Below are 18,752 nucleotides of genomic sequence, written 5' to 3'. Positions count from 1 at the left end.
TGTGTGACTACTTGCATTTTTTGGTTAGAGAAAAACAGCAACAATCATGAAAATCTCTGCGTTACTGGACTCAGTTTCACTGATAAGCAATGCACCAGGTGATTTATACCTTGGGTGAATCTGCTAGGAATCGTATCCAACCATCATCTATGGAGAGGATGAAGTTTCCTTTCTCTAGATCCACTGAAATGCTCCCCCCTCCAAACAGCAGCAGGGGATACATACTGACCATGGTACAGTCACGGATGTATACCTAAATACATGTACACAAATTACCAAAGGAACGGGAAGAAAATTCAAACAGAATATGCTGAAGTGTACATGTAGGAGTACTATCAACAGTTAACGGATTTGATAATGGTGTACCTTTGTGGTTTTCACTTTTTCATGGTATACAAGATATGGACTCTCGTAATGGTTAACTTGGAAGTTCACGGAGGACGGATGAATGTGGACCTGAATATCAAATAAAACTTGTTTCACTACACAAAATGCTGCAGTAATGCCCTACATTCATTACAGACGCTAGTAAGAAATATTTTCATCAAAAATGTACTGAGATCAGAAGAAATGGTTGGCAATGTTCATTTTACATACAAAGCCATCTGTTTTGGTTCTAAACTTCAGTTCATCAGGTTTTGGAGCCTTGTAAACTGCACCTATAGATAAAAAGTTCACATTAGTATGTGTAAACAAACGAGAGCAAACTCCATGGTTCATATATTGCTAGAGCTTTACATAATAGTGTTGGATATATCTGGACATTTATATTCACCTGTGCTACCCTGGCTAAATTTAGTTGATGGTTTCATCACCTGAACAACATTTGGGTACAATGCTCCAACCAAAATGGCAGAAACTAGCTTCCAATTTGTTGAATTTATATTTGCCTATATACCAAAAGAAAATTCAAAGCTGAATAACAATGAAAAGTGAATCAATACATATTTTGTCAGATGAAACGGGCAGTTTTATTTCCCCACCTCTATTCCTGTGACATCCACCACCCCATCGGATCCGCCTCTCGCTGCTCTCTCTACATCTCTGACCACAACCCCCTCCTTCACAAACCCAATGTCTGACAGAAGCTCTACAAATTGCTGCTTCATGCTGGCCAACATCTGTAAAAATGTCAAGGTCATAATATGAGGGTTCATCATGACTACTGTTATCCAATGTCTGAACACATCCTAACATGTTGACTTGTACAAGACGACCTTTTAAGTCCATTTCTACAAACCATGTACACTTTTTTTCAAAGTTATGGTGCGGATTAGACTTGAAATTAAATTCTCTTGACTTTGACCACATGACTTTGGTCGTATGCATGATAATGCATCAATCACAACCATATTTTTAAATTACAAGAATCTATGATTAGCATCTGTACCGGGTCCAAGAAATCTTGTCCAAGCGATTGAATATTACAGTCAGGGAGGCTAGCTAAGTCCCTAACTGAAATATTTAACTCTGAAAATGAGATTTCCCTTATGTTACATGAATAAACTTGTGATGGATTATTTTCTCACATTCTTAACCACATGACCTTGTGAATTACTGTAAATATACATGTATTTTAATTCCATGGAGTCATAATTTCATGGATTACCAGTTTTGGTTTGGTCAGCGGGTATGAAATTCCATTGAATTGCATAGGGCTTACATGAAATTAGATAAATACTTTAAGTCCACTGGTATGAAATTATGCAGATTTCATTTGACCAAATACTTAGCAGAAATAAGTACCACTATGATTTTATTATACATATTAAAAAATACTATTTTTAATTTCTAAAGCAAACACAGTGTAAGGGTACTGCAAAACCATTGGAATGATTTAATGAGCCTCACCTGAAGTGATTTGTATGACAGAAAGTTTTCATGGCAAAATCTGTAACCCTCATTATGAGATTTCATTCTGGACTCTATCCATCCCTGTATGTCAAGAAAACAAATTAACATTGTGTTTGTATGATATTATAGATCATGATGTGAAGAAATACATAAATAAATCTAATTTCAAACAAAGGCATAACAATGTGGATTATCCATTATACAGGGTATGTCATATGTGTCATTTCAAGTGGATAGTGATGTCACAGATACAATAACTACACTGTATGTCCTCAGCATCTCAATACAAAATTAGTTTGTTTTAGGTTATATCTAGAAATATCTATAAAACATTTAAAGATGCATGTCGGTATAAAATAGGTGTTTGCTTAAAATGAACACAGGCCTATGATTCCCTTTGGATTCAGAGCAGTCTTTTTCTACAGATGGAGAGGTTTTTCAATGTATGTAAGGATCTGGTTTTTCTGATCCCCAGAATCGAACTTTTTGTTACAAACAGATTCTAATTAAAAAGGGTGCCTCATTTGCAAATTACATTTCTTCTAATGTATCATTGTCTAGCAAAACAATCCATCATTAAAATTTGAACTCCTGTTTCACAACAGTCCTCTGGATGCTGCATAATGGATATTTCTAATGGTGTTAGATTTAAAGATACACAGGAAACAGGTATGAAAAAAATTATTTGTAAATTAATTTTCTTTATACTTAGTAAAATTGCAGTGCAGTTGACCCGCAATACAAATATGTCCAAATCATCTGAGGGTTCTTGTCATAAAAGGGAGCTATGGGCAAGGAAGAGTTACTTTCCTTGGAAAGCAGAAAAAACTGATTATCTCATGAACTTTCCCTGAAATTCACAAAGACTACAGGGAATGGATACTCTTTCAATAATTTTTCCAGTATCTTTTCAGAATTTGTGGTCTAGACAAAAATATAATCAATAATACGTGAAAATTTACTAAGTATAACCCTGTTTTCACTGTTGTTACAAACATGTTTATTTATTATTATCTTATTTTATGAAAAAAAGAGTCCATCAATTTTTTTCAAATCACGTTAAATAAAATTTTCATGAACTTAATAAGTCATGGGAATATGAAATACTAAAGTTTATCTCAATGTTAAACTACCATGGCATTCAACTTTGCACACTCTCATTACCATAACTGCCTTATTCGAGGCTTATGTCATCATATATACTTAAACGGTACCCTCAATACTCATCAATATTTAAGAAATTCAAAGACCTACATATGGCAAATACAATTTATCCCGAGTAATTTTTTGTTTTAAATTCAAGAATTAGTGGAGAAATTTGAGAAAAATAGAAGAAGAAAAAATCCAAAAGATCTGCAATTTTCTCCTTCGCTCAGGTTTGAGAGCCTTATCACTGTGACATCATAACTTTTTATCCTACCATAAACAATTACATGCACTGCCATGAAACTACATGTACATCATATCGTACCCACGTTTAGGAGAAGTTCACCAACATATACCTTGTACGCATTGAGCATAGTGAGATGATCTGAATTTCCCACAGCAAATTCCAATTTTTTCTTGTCTGCTTCATCTCTCTTGTCAAATGGAGATACCTGTGGAATTAGTTAATTGACTGTGGTAAAGATTATCACTATTGACATTTTTATTGAGGAAAGCATAAAAAGAAATGGAAACAAGTATACTACATACAAATGGTGACTTGTAACTAAGGGTAGCAGCAATGGTTAGTGCTGGGTCAAGACACCTGAATATTGCTCCAAACAACATCAGTTTTCCAATTCTGTAAAATTCATGCACAGTTACATATACATGTACTATAGATGACCATCAATTTAAAAGCATTCTTCTAAAGCAATGACGGCAAATACTGTATAGTTACCTAACATCAACTGGCAATGATCCAAGATGATAACCCAAGGGAGTTAACTCCTGTAAATTTTTTGAAATGTTGCATTTAAACAGGTGATATTTCAGTATCAAATCAATAATAAACACATGTAAATGTAAACACATCATACATCATTTTCATCTAGAGCACCAAGATCCTGCAATCGTCTGAGGGCTGCTGAAATGGATTCTTCAGCGGGGGGTTCTGGTAGCTGTTCCAATACACCCTACAATACCAAAGTTCACAGGTTTTTATGTTATATCGATTGTTTACATAATTAACTCACATAAATTTTGTTGAAAAAGAAAGTTTTCATACCTGTACATTTACTTTCTTAAAAATGTCAAGCATCTTAATTCTTAAGGAGATCTGTTCCAATGGTGCTCTCTGGATTTCTGTCAATACAAAATATCAAGTTACAATGCTGCTTCCAAAAGATGTGATTGCCTACATATAAAAATGTTCATTGAACAATATATTACTCAAGATATAAATGTAGATGAAGGTAAGCTAACCTGGCACTGGCTGTTCCTGCAAGTGGTAGTCAAAGCGGTGTCTGGTGAAGAGGTGAAAGCACACCCCTGAAGTGACTCTCCCTGCCCTACCCCTCCTCTGGAGCGCATTGGCTTTGGACACCCACACTGTGTCCAGACTCTCCATACCTTTACTGGAGTCATATCTGGAAGTCATAAGATTAACATATAAGTTCAAAATTTTCTGGCATTCTTTTATTCTAATGGGTTTTGTGTCAAATTTTTATAGTTGCAAACAAAGTATTGATGTTCTAAACAAATATGCTAAAATCAATGATAAATTCTTCTCACTTGGAAGAATTTTACAATACATGTCTGTTTTGTTTTTCATTAAATATGGTATATGTGCCCATGTGTTCTACACATTCAGTGGTATGGTATCAACAATGCAGATATCTTCACCTTTTCTCTTTCATCTTCCCAGCATCAATAACAAAGGTGATATCATCTATTGTGATGGAAGTTTCTGCTATGTTGGTTGCTATGACAATTTTTGTGACTCCTTCTGGTGGTTTCCTGAAATTAAAAATGAGCTCAAGAATAAAATATGGCTCTGATCAAATGAGTACAAATAAGGAATAGTACAAAAATCTTCTTAGTACACTGTACAGTATTGATACAAAAGTACTTACAAAAACACAGCGTGCTGGTCCTCACTTGAGAGTGTTGAGTGCAGGGGAATTATTTTAAACCTGCGTAAAAGAAATGTGTGTGATCTAGAAAGTAATTTCAAACACTTCATCCATTTCTAGCATTGCTCATTTTATTTTCAATGAACTTTAAGTTTTAATATTTTCATGGATTAGTTTGTGACATCGTTTACCACTAACCTGCCACCACTTCTGGCTCCAAACACTCTGTGAGACACCAGTGCCTCATACAACTGCTGTATCTCTGCAAACCCAGGCAGGAACACTAAAACGGCTCCTTTTGAGTACTGCAATTGTAAAAACCAAAGGTACGTGTACAGTGTACTTATAGTACAAGTAACTTCATCAGACAAGATCAGCAATTACCATCATAATTTCATAGAAAGCTGATAAAGTTGAGAAATTATTTTGACCTGATGATCCCCATCAACAATCCATTCCAGAAGTGCGACAATTATGTCAAAATTAATCTTGTCTAGATCCATTACTGATAGAGCTTTACATGTTGACTTCTTGTAACCTACAATCAAGTGGTGTTTTTACATGTACTTAATCACAATGTAACACAATGTAGCTGGCCCACTGACATGGAGTATTTGAGGTTTTACCGTTTTGTCATATCAATTCACATTTGTAATGGATAACTAATAAAACAAAACAACCAATTAAAAGTAACAAACTAGAAAAACGGTTATCCTTCAAATAATGAGAAAAAAAATTATAATTATCAAACATTTTGTTCAAACTTGCTACAAACCAAAGGCTATTGTAACAATGAAACTTTAAATGCTTCAAAATTTGTAGGGGAAATTTCTTTTCAGCAATTGCTACCTGCATATCTGTACATAAGCTGTTTGACAGTGAGGTTCTCATCTTTAACCCTCTCCCCCGGGGGTTTAGCTGGGTCTGTGTTGTAGTCCTCCTCAAACATCTGCCATGACTGTCCCTGCCTGACAGCATTCATCTGCTTTAGGGGACGGGCAAATGACGATTTCTCCTCAATCACAAAACGTGTGAACTCTACAGCATCCTCCAGAAAGAAGGACTGCACAGGAAAGGTTTTACCTGGTAATAAATTGGAAAGGTATCCTCAAAATGAACGATAAACAGCACAGCTAATACAATACCAAGAATCTCTCGTATCCCATACTTTAATACTTAAGTAAATTAAATAATGAAATGGTCAACATTTTTCAAATTAATTTTTTAATTTATTATTTAAGTCCAATGTCACATTATTATTAAGAATATTATTCAAATAAAAAGCATCCAACATTTGAATATATAACTGTACTTGTCTTCAAAATTTAATTTAAAAAAAATGTTTGTGTACTTGATAACATGTGAATCGTGCACTTGATAACATGTGAATCGTGCACTTGATAACATGTGAATCGTGCACTTGATAACATGTGAATCGTGCACTTGATAACATGTGAATCGTGCACTTGATAACATGTGAATCGTGCACTTGATAACATGTGAATCATGCACTTGATAACATGTGAAATGTTTACCAGGGATATCTATAACGGGGCAGCCATTGAAGTACTCCGAGAACAACTCTGCATTTAGTGTAGCACTCATCAGAATGACCTTAAGGTCTGGTCTGTTAGGAAGCATGTCTCTCAAGTACATCATCAGAAAGTCACTATAAACAAGACAATCATGAACAGCAATGACACAGCAGAATGCAACGCTCCCAATCAAATCATTACGTTGGGCATTAACACATTACACTCTCCATCTTCATTATATGATAACCTTTCATTGTAATTAGGTAGCATATGACTCGAGGTACTGGTAAGTTATTTGCATATGATAATTTTAAGAGTGTGAGCAATGAATAACACTGTCACTATTAGTCTGTTTGGCAGACAGAATGTCTAGACTGGCAAATTTCAAACAAACCTTTCCTCTGATCTTTCATGAACTTCGTCAATGATTATGTGTGACACCCCATGAAGATCTGGATCCCCCTCTAGCCTTCTAAGCACAATCCCAGTTGTGCAAAACAGCAGTCGTGTCAATGATGACTACAAAGTAATAAAACAAAAGTTAATCATTTGATATGATACATCAATGATCTTTCAAATTTCCACATGAGATTGTCATTAAAAATGCATCATATTTTTACATCAGATAATTTGCTACACTCATACTGCACTTTTAACATTTGACTAGTAAGGGCTACACCACTCACCTGAGCTACCTTGGCCTTGATGTTCTTCAGAAAATTTTAAAAGATCTTTACCCTTTATAATACCATGACAAATTTTTATCCCATAATATGACCCCAACCTAGCCGCATGGGGTTGTAGCTGGACTTGAATCCACACAACAAAATCAGTATGACTAACATGGCCTCACTATTCTGGAGAAGTTTTTTTGAACAGAGTTTCCCCAGCATTCATGAATTATATAGAATGCTATCCCTAATTTCAGCCCCATCTTAACCCCAGGGCCCATGAATTCAGAACATTTGCATATTAAGATTTAGTGAAGCTCTGTTACTCTTGAAATATTATTTTTTTCAAATTCTGTTTATTCTCATGTAAAAATAAGAGTCCCTATTTAAGCTAACCCTAGTCAAATATGAATCTGGAATACTTGTAATTAATGATATGCCTAATCAGTGGTATTGATAAGAAAATTTTAAAAGATTACAGATAAGATAAGATAAGATAAGTTTATTCCAATTTTGGGCTCAGAGGGCATAACAGTAAGACATTTTATAAAGAAGGAAATTCAAAAAAGAAAGAAAGTTTACAACATTAACTACAGGTTACAGAGACTGCAAACTGCGTGTGGATGCAGCATGTTGGGGAAACAAGTACATACACATATGAATTGCTAATCATGTATATATACAAGTAGATGGACAGTATCAGTATTATACCAATATATGAATAATAAACTATAATGATTTTTGCAGTTTTAAAGCATTACTTCATTACATATACTCCAATGTAAAACTTTGATTCCCTATTGAGCCCCATCCTACCCAGAGTCATGATTTGAAGAAAATTCTTACATAAAATTTTCTAATATATTGCCATGTAGAAATTTTATCCCCCAATGTGGCCCTGTCAATTATCCCCCTTATTATGATTTGAATAAACTGAAATCTGCATGCACTAACTGAGAATGGTTGCACATTGATATAACTAATCATGGCCCTTTTGGTCTTGAGAAGCAGATTTTTAAAGATTTTTCTGTATAAACTCCCATACAATAATTTGTTCCCCTATCCCCCCCCCCCCACCCCAGCTATGATTTAAACAAACTTGAGTCAGCACTACTTTAGGATGCTTGCAAATACCAGTTATCATGACCCTGCTGTTTTTGAGAAGGTGTTTTTAAATGTTTTTCCTATACATCTCCAAGTAAAACTTTTATCCCTTATTGTAGGGCCACCCTACCCAGGGTCATTGATGTCAACAACTCCTATTGTGGGGCCACCCTACCCCAGGGTCAATGTAAAACTTTTATCCCCTATTGTGGGGCCACCCTACCCCAGGGTCATTGTAAAACTTTTATCCCCTATTGTGGGGCCACCCTACCCCAGGGTCATTGATGTCAACAACTTTGAATCTGCACTACCTGAAGATGCTTGCCTATGAACATGACTATTCATGGGCTAGCTGTTCACAAGAAGACATTTTTTAAATGACTTTTTACTGTATAATACCATAAACTTTTGATCCCCTATTGTAGCCCCACCCTACCTGTGGGCCATAAATTGAACAAACTTGAATCTGCACTTTCTGAGGATGCTTGCATATTGATATGACAAATCAAGGCCTTGTTGTTCTTGAGAAGATTTTACAGAATGTTTTTTATATATCCCTTTGTAAAACTTTGATCCCTATTGTGGCTCCATCTTATCCTTGGGGATCATAATTTGAACAATTTTGAATTTCCATTCATGAAGAAGCTTTCACATAAGTTTTGTCTTTTATGGTCCAGTGGTTCTTAAGAAGATTTTTAAATGATGCCACCATAATTTCACTATTTCTTAATTGTCTCCCCGTTGAAAAGGGTGTGACCCTTCATTTGAACAGTTTTAATTCCCTTTACCCATTGATGCTTTCACATGGCAAGTTTATATAAATTGGTTCTATGGTTCTGGGGAAAAAGTAAAAAATGGGTAAATTTTATAAAATATGTGTAGTTCCAGTTACCCGACCATCCCTAGTTTTTACCACCGACCCTACCCTAAACATTTTTTTGACTATTTCCAAAATCTGTTACCGTATTTTGTCGATTATAATGCACACTTTTTTCAAGATTTTCTTTTATGAGAAGGGGTGCATAATATATACCACTATACATTATATAGATTTTTGACCCGTTTTCCTTCAGGTGAAGCTTGACTATTCATAACCAATATATAGATACCAATAAAATGCTAAGCTGTAAACACTTACTACAGGCCATCTAACATTAGACAGAAAGTGACTTAGAACTAAAGAGTGCTTACATAAACAATAGTGCAAAATTCAGGATGTTTGAATATACTGAGTGATCACCCTCCTTATTTTTGAAAAAGTTGGATAGATTTAAAAACTTGGAAGGAGTTGAAAACAGTACTCTGGTTGAAATATAATTTTCTACTTTCCTGGTCAAAAACATGATTTTGGCAAATGCACTGGATTTTTTTTTCTGTATTTATTTTTTGAATTGAATATATACATAAGAATTGTCAAAACTAGGGTGATCTTAACCAATTTTGATAGGTATATATGACACCATATATAAATGGTACATGCAAAGAAGTGAAAGTAAAAGAAAATTGTGTTTCCATCTAAAATCTATCATTAAAAAAAAATCCCTACCTACCTTATTTTTCAAGGGAGTGTAACCGGAACCACACATATAATTTTATTTGGCCTTATAAATGTGTAGTTCAGGTGAGCTACAAACAGATAATTTATTATTTGAAATTTAAAATTGGATCTTAACAATCACCTGGACTTTTTCCAGTCTGATCTGATATCCCACAATTCTACCCAGTTTGTCAGTTCTCTCCTCTGCCACCCTCTCAGCCACGGCCATGGCAGAGATCCTCCGAGGCTGTGTACACATAATATTACAAATCTTCAGATCCTTAGTGCTCAAATAGGAGTCCAGGATAAACTGTGGCACTTGGGTTGTCTTTCCACAGCTAAGTTGAAAATGAACAGAAATTTCACAAACATTTTAATGAGACATTGCAATAGATTTCTTAAATATTGCTGATCACATGTAGCTGGATAAATCCTTAGTTAAGACTAGATGTCCTTGCAATATGTCTGCAATGGTATAAACAAATTTAAATTTGGCTGTGTTGAATATCCTCAAATGAATACATTCGATTATACATTAGTGTATTTATATATGATTGTACAGAAATTTTCTCAATTTTTACCCAGTCATTCCACTAATGACCAAAACTTGGTGTTTTTTCAGGGATTCCAGAATATCGTCTTGTTTATTCCAAGCTGGCAGGCGCTTTCTTTGAGAAACCATTGAACTCAAAGATTTTGAACCCTATAAAAGAAATTGTATTAGTCAATCAGTAATATTTGTACATGTACATCTATATGCCTCTCTGTCATAGGGTCAAAATTTAACAAATTTACATGTCTGCAGTAAAAATGCTAGGAATTTGCATGCAGGCATATCCATTTTAAAATCCTCATTAGTCTAAAATTATTGTACTTATATATTAGTATAAACTGGTTATTAACAGTGTAGGGCATGATCTGCAATTTTAAACATCTCCCCGGTGGATTTAATTTAACTTCAAAGCAATACGCAAGATCGTAAATATCGAGTTAGCGGAACTCTCTTGTAAAGAAGTCCTGAAAAGCGTGTCGCTCTCTAGTCACCGCACAAATGCAAATATGTTTTTTTTTTACCTGAGCCCATATATAAATATTGTGGAATCATAAGAATTTTGAGGGGTTCAATATTTGTTGATTTTGTGTGTAGCCCAAGCTATCCCACACATTTCAAACCATAATGGAATATATATTCTATAAAATGTTTCAAAGTAAAGTTACAATATCCATAAAATTATGTTTCAAAGAAACTGTAAAATCTCGATAATCCAAGAAAATTTACTGCCACAAATTTAAATGATTCAAGATGTATTCCGTTGATCAAACACAAAATATCAACAATTCATTTACTACAAATTGCTCATTTTATGCTAGAAAAGTAGCATGGAAAATATCAAGTGCATGGGAAATATTAATTTTATCTTCCTTTCAAATAATGCACAAAATAGTTTTTTATGTATTTTCTTTCACTGTGTGTTAAAAACATCATCATGGAAGTTACAGAGGTTTATTCACTGGGTAACTGATGCATGAAATAAATTGTTTTTGTTATACAGTGCATTTCCTATGTCTTGTGTCAAAGAAATTATGACTACAAAGTTGTGCGACAGGATTGGGGCTATTGATCAAGGTGTTTGGCATGTGCTATTTACATAGCCTTGTAACAATCAAAACACTAGTGGTAGATAGTGCATTCTCATAAAAATACTATTAAATGAAATGGTCAGATAATTTATGAGATTTCCAGCAATTTTAGATCTACAGGTTTATACATCATAATTGCTCATCTAATGACAGATTAGTTTGACCCATCATTAATAACTGATTGTCAGTTACAATATGTCAGCTACACATGTACATGTAGTATTAAAGACCTAATTTTAAGTTAACACCCCCAAATGGTAAGCCGCCTGTCATTCAAACATTTAACAATAGATCTCAGATGGAGTGACATCTGCAAAGACTGTGGTCTGGAGCTACCCCAGAGAGGTTTACTGGTACACTGATACAAAATTCTGACTCCTAATTTCCAGTCTGCAAACGTTGTCTAAATTTGTTCCTCATAAAATAATACGTCTGCACTATAGTGATAAACCAGTTGGCTATGGCAATAAAGTATCTGAATCTGAGTAAAACCTGAAAACTAGTAAATTGAGCATATACTGCATATATAAGGTTGTGTATACTGGGGTAATTAGTCTTTGCTTTTTCTTCCATGTTAGAAATTTAAACAGCAATTGCTTACCATACTGAAAAATACATCCAGTATGTACTTACATTTTCAAAGATTTACAAACTTACAGTCAACACCACTTATTTTAAATTTGCTTACACTGAACTCTCTGTTATATGGAAATACTTACATTTTCAAAGATTTACAAAGTTACGTGACGTATTAAATGATTATAAGTAATGTCTACCATCAAACTTATATATATTGATTCTCATCTGTGTAAATTTTCATTCTTGTGCTTAAAAGTTATTCATTTTAGAAATTAGATACTAGCATAACCGTAAGGTACCAGTTTTCTGTGATATTCATCCTTCAGTCTCCTGTTTTGCCTAAGAATTTCTCCTTGAGATACTTTGTTTCCTTGATCCGACTCTCTGAAATTTGTCCTTTTGACTGATACAGGTTTATCCTCCACTTCATCTGCTTCACTTTTACCATCTTCCTTTCTCTGTTTAATGTTTTCTTCTGCTTCCACCATTTTCATCAAAACTTCAGCCTCTTTCTCATCAGTAATTTCAGTGTATTTGTCATTCATGGATTCTGCAACATGATACTTTGCACACTGTTGAAAATTCCCATCTCCTTGTCTCTTGGAAGACCTTGAACTAGAAATTATAGAAGATTCTGATTCCGGAAGACTAAATGGTAAAGGATGTTTTTCAATCCATTGAGCAGCCATGAGGTCATCTTCAAGCAAAGCTATGAGAGAAAATGATGCAGGTGACTGATTAGAAGCAAGCTCTCTGGCTTCCTTCAGCATATTGTCTGTTATATTCAAACAAACATGACTGGGAAATCCTGGCACTAATGCAGAAAACCCAATAATAGGTGGTTCATATGGGTAAATATTGTCTTTACCAAAACGAAGTTCTAATTCAAAATTAGCCTTGTCTTCCTTTTCCTCTGTGTTTTTCTTTACACTAGAATCTTCCAGTGAATGCTTGTATCGACATCTGTCACCAAAGTGACATGAACCTTTCTTATAAAATTTACAAATGTCTGAATTCTCCTCTGCCAAAGCTTCTGCATGGACATTCAATCCTTTGGTAGAATCCATTACTAAATCTACCAAATTTTTTAATTCCAATCGAAACATCCATATTCTGTTTGGGATTCTAACTTCAAACTCATCAATGTAAATGGACTCCAAAGCTAAAATTTCCTCCTCTCTCTGTTCCTCCACTTCCTCCCATGTTACCCCTCTTTCCTGCAGCTTTTCCTCCTTGCTCTGAATGAGTTCATTTGAAAAACTTCCATTCTCATCATTATCCTCTTCTTCATCAGTACCTATATCCATTGGGACTGGCAAATCAAAACATTTACTGTACAGATATTCAAATGATGATCCAATATCTCCATCAAGAAGATGCAATGCTTCAACACATCTCTGCTTGTCAAATCCATACCTGTTGAATATTATCATAATCAATTTCATAACTGAATGAGCTAATTATACTTTCTATAAGAAATTGTGCACAATATAATTTATTCAGTGAATTTCTAGGATAATTTTAGCTTTCAAACCACATGTTAAAACTTTTATATTTACATGTATATATATATATATATGCATCTCCAAGTATTGATCGAGACTTACACAATGAAAATAATGACACTAGATGGTAGTTCACGAGAGCTTCAAAGTCTGGAAAATGCAAGACTAAAAGATGTCCAGATGATGAGCATTTACCTGACAAGCTTGTTCACGGCAAATCTATTAACTTTCTCTTCTTGGACTTTTTGTTTAGGAACTGCGTAGTTGATGGCATCCTCTACATACAGGTTATTGTCAGTCATCCAGTACTGGTCCTCATACCGGTCGTCCATTTCATCGTACTCCTCATCACTGTTCATGTCAATATATGTACTCAATAAAAGTATTTCATGAAAGTCTATTTTTTTTTAAAAGTCAATTTCATGCTGTCTAAGAATTAAATTTTATCATAATGTTTTTTTTTTTTGTTATGATGTCACAAAAATAGTGTAATTTCCTAGAAAGAAAACAAATGAATTTAACATTAAGCTTTAAGATCATTGACAGTCATACAGAACATGTCTGTTCTGAAATCATTTATTGATACCATGTGTAATATGAGAAGTAAAAGTATTTTACCTGTAGATATCAAATTCTTCTCCACGTAAATCTTTCAGCATGTCCTCAACCATGTCTTGGTTCTCTGACGTCATTTGAAGTTTCTGCATGGGGACACGGACTTCCTTCTCAAAACTAGGAACAACTTGTACAGAACTCCTCCTTTAAGTAAATAATGAACTTTGGTGGATTGTTTCTGAGATATATAGTAAGTACAGCAAGCTCTAATGATGTGTCTGAAGGAGGAAAATTTGAATGTTCAGCTGTACATTGATCAAAGAATATCCAGTGACTGTGCATAAAATTGCTTCAAAATTGAATAGATGTGATGTCACAAATAGTCTTCATTAATTTTGAAGATATGCAACATTTGTTTTGACATTGTTGTTTATAGATAACATACATTCATGTTAATTCTTCTCTTTAGGGAGACTCATGGTCTCCTGATTACTGATGCATGTCGAAAATCTCATTTTTAATATTCAACCCCCCACCCATTCTTTAAATTACAGTGGTAAGTTTATCTCTTTAAAGTTCACCAAAGGCATAAAAGCATAGATAGGATTTGTACTGTAACACAATGAAAGGACTGAGAGTGAATGCGGGCAAAACCAAGATCATGATCTGCGGTACAGGTCTTGACCTACTTCAGGTTTCCGGCAGCTTCCCATGTGCTGTCTGTCGTACAGGTGTATAGGCAGCAATAGTATTTTCTGCAATGGCTGCAAGCACTGGGTGCACAAGAAATGCAGTGGGCTCATGCGCCTGTCTGTGGACCCTGAATTCAGATGTTCAAGATGCAGAAGAACGGCTCGCCCTCTTGACGGCAGGCTGCAGAGTGATATCCAGGTTGGTCTGGACAAGTTGGAGGTTGTAGGCTCCTTCTGCTACCTCGGAGACATGCTTTCCGCAGCTGGTGGCTGTGACCTTGCAACCACTACGCGTGTGAAGACCGCTTGGAAGAAGTTCAGGGAGCTGCTACCAGTCCTGGCATCACGCCACCTGTCGCATAAGACCCGTGGTCAAGTGTATAACACCTGCGTATGGAGCGCTATGCTCCATGCCAGTGAGACCTGGGCACTGACCAAGCCAAATCTTCATCGCCTACTACGCAATGACAGGGCCATGATAAGACAGATCAGTAACATCAAGCCTAAAGATATGGCCACTGTAGGTTCAACTGAATTGCTGGGGTGGCTTGGCATCGATGACCTCGACCTCATCTTAAGGGAAAGGAGACTCCACTGGTATGGCCACGTTGTCAGATCCAGCAGTGCAGTCAAGTGCGCTCTAATCATACAAGTTCCTGGGAGATGTAGAGTTGGCCGGCCAATGTTATCTTGGAGAGAGCTGACGGAGAAAGATCGTAGAGAATGGAAGCTCTCTACTGCCGACCCTCAAGACCGGAAAGAATGGAGATCTGAGGTGAGATCTGCCATGCGTGCAGCCAGCCAGATACCTGGAAGGGGGTCCACTAGTGTGGACACTACCCGTAATTCTGCACGGAAATAAAAAGGAACCGACAACAACAACAACAAACATTGTTGTACAACTGTTTAAAATGTCTTAAAAGCTTATTGATATACATGACAACTTCACTTATTCAACTATTTTTCACTGTGAGATTAATGAGAAAATATGACTAGTTTTTCATGGTATTTAAAAAGAAATTAAAACCAATTAATGACCAAATGATGTTAAATTATTTATAGACTAAAGAACATAACAACAAAATGGTATACATTGTATATGTGGCAAGTATAATATGATGTAATAAATATTTCATTAGCCATTAGTTCTCAATAATTTTCTAGAAAAAATGTGTCCGACATGTTTTGAATGCCTGAGGAAAGTAGTAAATGGAATTTACTACTCTTACAGTAGTAAAAAGCATTCCAAAGAGAATTTCATATCATAATACGGGACCAGTGCACTTTGTAACTGGTGAGTGAAACCTGGCTACTTAAATTTCATCCAGAAAAATGTAAGCACATGCATATTGGTAAACCCAGACCAGAACCAGATATAACATACACACTAAAATCAAAACCGCTACAAAATGTAAAAGAAGAGAAAGACATTGGTGTTATTATTGACTCTGAACTCAACTTTGACAGACATACTAGTGAAAAAGTCAATAAAGCAAACTCTATGTTTGCAATGCTAAGAAGGACTTTTCAGTTCCTTGATGCAACAACATTTGTACCTTTATACAAGACCTTGGTCTGTACACATTTGGAATTCGCAAGCTCAGTTTGGCATCCGTATATAAAGATAAAGCACCTGGATATGATAGAAAATTTACAAAGAAGGGCCACAAAACAATTACCGGGGTTCAAGGACTTGACTTACTCTGAAAGACTAAAAAAACTGAAACTTCCAACACTTAGCTTCAGAAGAGCACATGGAGACATGATCGAACTTTACAAAATTTTCAATGGGAAGTATGATCGAGAGACAACATTGTTCGTGAAACTGTGGAAAGATATGTCAACTAGAACAGGGGCATGGGGAAACAACTTGAAGATATATCCACAAACAGCAAGAGCTGAACTGCAGAAAAACTCGTTCGCTATAAGAGTGGCAAAAATATGGAACAGCCTACCTGAATCAATAGTCAATGCGCCAACTGGCAACACCTTCAAGAATAGATTAGACAAACATTGGAAGAATAGAGAACTACTGTAAGACGACCAAAAATCAAACCTCACCGGAAGTGGAATCGACTACGAGACAAAGACTGATGAAGAGGAAAAAGACTTTTCCTGAATTAGAAATGGAACCTTAAGTATTTAAGTAAGAGATCGAGACACAGATTTATTTTAATTGACTTCAACGCTTGAATGGCTGGCAGAATATATATATTAGAGGGCGAAGCCCTCTCACTGCCCGAAGGGCCGTGAGAGCGGAGCTCTCCCTATAGGTAACACGTATATACATGTTTAAAAGGGAAATATAGGAAAATAATGAAAAATTAAACCATACCTATGGAACTTGAAAAGTTTGGTACCAATGGCGTCGATTCGAATATTAGCGCGTGGACATGTATTCTTCCATTTTGAATCTCGTCTACCCTAGTTCACGTCGTTCTGAGATGTTACATAAAATCCGTAAAGGCATGTAAATCTTATTTTCTTATCATATATAATCACTCCACGATTAACGCCATGTTTTTTGTTGTGGTTCAAACGCTATGTTTGTAAATTTGCTAAATAACGACGTTGAATATGACGTCACAATGTACTGTTGACATCAATTGCGTTATATTTCCCGCGTTCAATATATGGGCGGATCAAATGTCCAGGATGCTTTGATATAATCTCAGCGAGATTCGTCGAGGCTGGATATTTGGACTGACGCCTCTTCCGAATCTCAGACCAGTGTCACATAAAGTGATTCGGGAAATCTTGCCTGAACTTCGGCCGCTTGTTGCGATTAAAATAGGTTAAATTGAATTTCTTGCCCGCTTCAACTTTTCGCCTCAGACATCCTATTAACTCCCTATCACAATGAAACATGCATTTCTTACCTTTACTAGGTGTAAATCCCACAGTAATTCAAGTTGGCTATTTTCGAAGCCATTGCAGACGGCCACCATTTCATATTTTACCTTCTCAACACTGAAGAGTTCCGATATACTACTTCATGACAATTTGTACTATGATTGAAAATACAGAACTTACTGGTTGACAATTACTTTGTACAAAGCATTTAAGCATAAAAATTAAAAGCAATAAAAAGAAAACTGTGTAATATTTAATCAATCTATTAGAAGGCGTCCTAAACTATCGGAACTCTTCAGTGTTGAGAAGGTAAAATATGAAATGGTGGCCGTTTGCAATGGCTTCGAAAATAGCCAACTTGAATTACTGTGGGATTTACACCTTGTAAAGGTAAGAAATGCATGTTTCATTGTGATAGGGAGTTAATAGGATGTCTGAGGCGAAAAGTTGAAGCGGGCAAGAAATTCAATTTAACCCATTTTAATCGCAACAAGCGGCCGAAGTTCAGGCAAGATTTCCCGAATCACTTTATGTGACACTGGTCTGAGATTCGGAAGGGGCGTCAGTCCAAATATCCAGCCTCGACGAATCTCGCTGAGATTAGCTTTGATACAGCTCCATCCGCGTGCTAACTTCGAGTTGTTTTTGTCCTGTTTTGGATATAGATACTAATGCCAAAACTTTTTTGCTTCGCCTTCAAACACGGTCACGCCGTAAATCATATTATATTAATATGAATTAAAATTCAAAATTACAGCAACCATTTGTATTAGGCCTAGTATGATACATGCAGTACTTGTACCGATATCTGTCATCACTCTCTATTCTCCCCCTCTCTGGCTGTTGTCGCTCTACTCTCCCCATCTCTGGCTGTTGTCGATCTACTCTTCCCCTCTCTGGTTGTTGTCGCTCATCATTTCTTCCTTGACGACTGCCTCTTCCTCGGGAATTCTTTGATGAACCGCGATTCAAACGTCCTCCCCCTCTGTTTGGTCGCCCTCTCTTTTTAACAACGACTCTGTCCTCCATAGCCAACTAGATCCACTGTAAAATACACTGCTCCGTGCTCGTTTCACCCCATCATTCTCACGTCAAATTTTATTCAATGTCAAATTTAATTTTTAACTATGATATTCAAATTGCATGACTAAAAGCTCATGTCAGACT

General features: G+C 35.8%; 1 protein-coding gene across 1 annotated transcript in view; it reads right to left on the bottom strand.

Annotated features, from left to right (window-relative positions):
- The window catches only part of LOC125649853 (putative ATP-dependent RNA helicase DHX57), a 19,578-nt gene extending 826 nt beyond the window's left edge, over nucleotides 1-18,752 (bottom strand). The window contains exons 1-25 of the mRNA XM_048877675.2: nucleotides 18,388-18,752; nucleotides 14,104-14,244; nucleotides 13,681-13,836; nucleotides 12,280-13,396; nucleotides 10,342-10,463; nucleotides 9,903-10,098; nucleotides 6,843-6,967; nucleotides 6,449-6,582; nucleotides 5,763-5,996; nucleotides 5,345-5,451; nucleotides 5,112-5,218; nucleotides 4,914-4,973; nucleotides 4,684-4,797; nucleotides 4,264-4,427; nucleotides 4,067-4,143; nucleotides 3,879-3,974; nucleotides 3,740-3,789; nucleotides 3,550-3,640; nucleotides 3,357-3,452; nucleotides 1,852-1,935; nucleotides 984-1,121; nucleotides 776-890; nucleotides 598-659; nucleotides 367-456; nucleotides 110-253 (exon numbers count right to left, since the gene is read on the bottom strand). Coding sequence (XP_048733632.2) covers nucleotides 110-253; nucleotides 367-456; nucleotides 598-659; nucleotides 776-890; nucleotides 984-1,121; nucleotides 1,852-1,935; nucleotides 3,357-3,452; nucleotides 3,550-3,640; nucleotides 3,740-3,789; nucleotides 3,879-3,974; nucleotides 4,067-4,143; nucleotides 4,264-4,427; nucleotides 4,684-4,797; nucleotides 4,914-4,973; nucleotides 5,112-5,218; nucleotides 5,345-5,451; nucleotides 5,763-5,996; nucleotides 6,449-6,582; nucleotides 6,843-6,967; nucleotides 9,903-10,098; nucleotides 10,342-10,463; nucleotides 12,280-13,396; nucleotides 13,681-13,836; nucleotides 14,104-14,244; nucleotides 18,388-18,614 — 4,047 coding nt within the window. The 5' untranslated portion in view covers nucleotides 18,615-18,752. The remainder of the gene's footprint in view (nucleotides 1-109; nucleotides 254-366; nucleotides 457-597; nucleotides 660-775; nucleotides 891-983; nucleotides 1,122-1,851; nucleotides 1,936-3,356; nucleotides 3,453-3,549; nucleotides 3,641-3,739; nucleotides 3,790-3,878; nucleotides 3,975-4,066; nucleotides 4,144-4,263; nucleotides 4,428-4,683; nucleotides 4,798-4,913; nucleotides 4,974-5,111; nucleotides 5,219-5,344; nucleotides 5,452-5,762; nucleotides 5,997-6,448; nucleotides 6,583-6,842; nucleotides 6,968-9,902; nucleotides 10,099-10,341; nucleotides 10,464-12,279; nucleotides 13,397-13,680; nucleotides 13,837-14,103; nucleotides 14,245-18,387) is intronic.

This window comes from Ostrea edulis, chromosome 5 (assembly GCF_947568905.1).
Source record: "Ostrea edulis chromosome 5, xbOstEdul1.1, whole genome shotgun sequence".
Classification (NCBI taxonomy): domain Eukaryota; kingdom Metazoa; phylum Mollusca; class Bivalvia; order Ostreida; family Ostreidae; genus Ostrea; species Ostrea edulis.
Note: the sequence above shows the minus strand (reverse complement) of the source record. Positions and strands in the feature narration are given on the sequence as shown.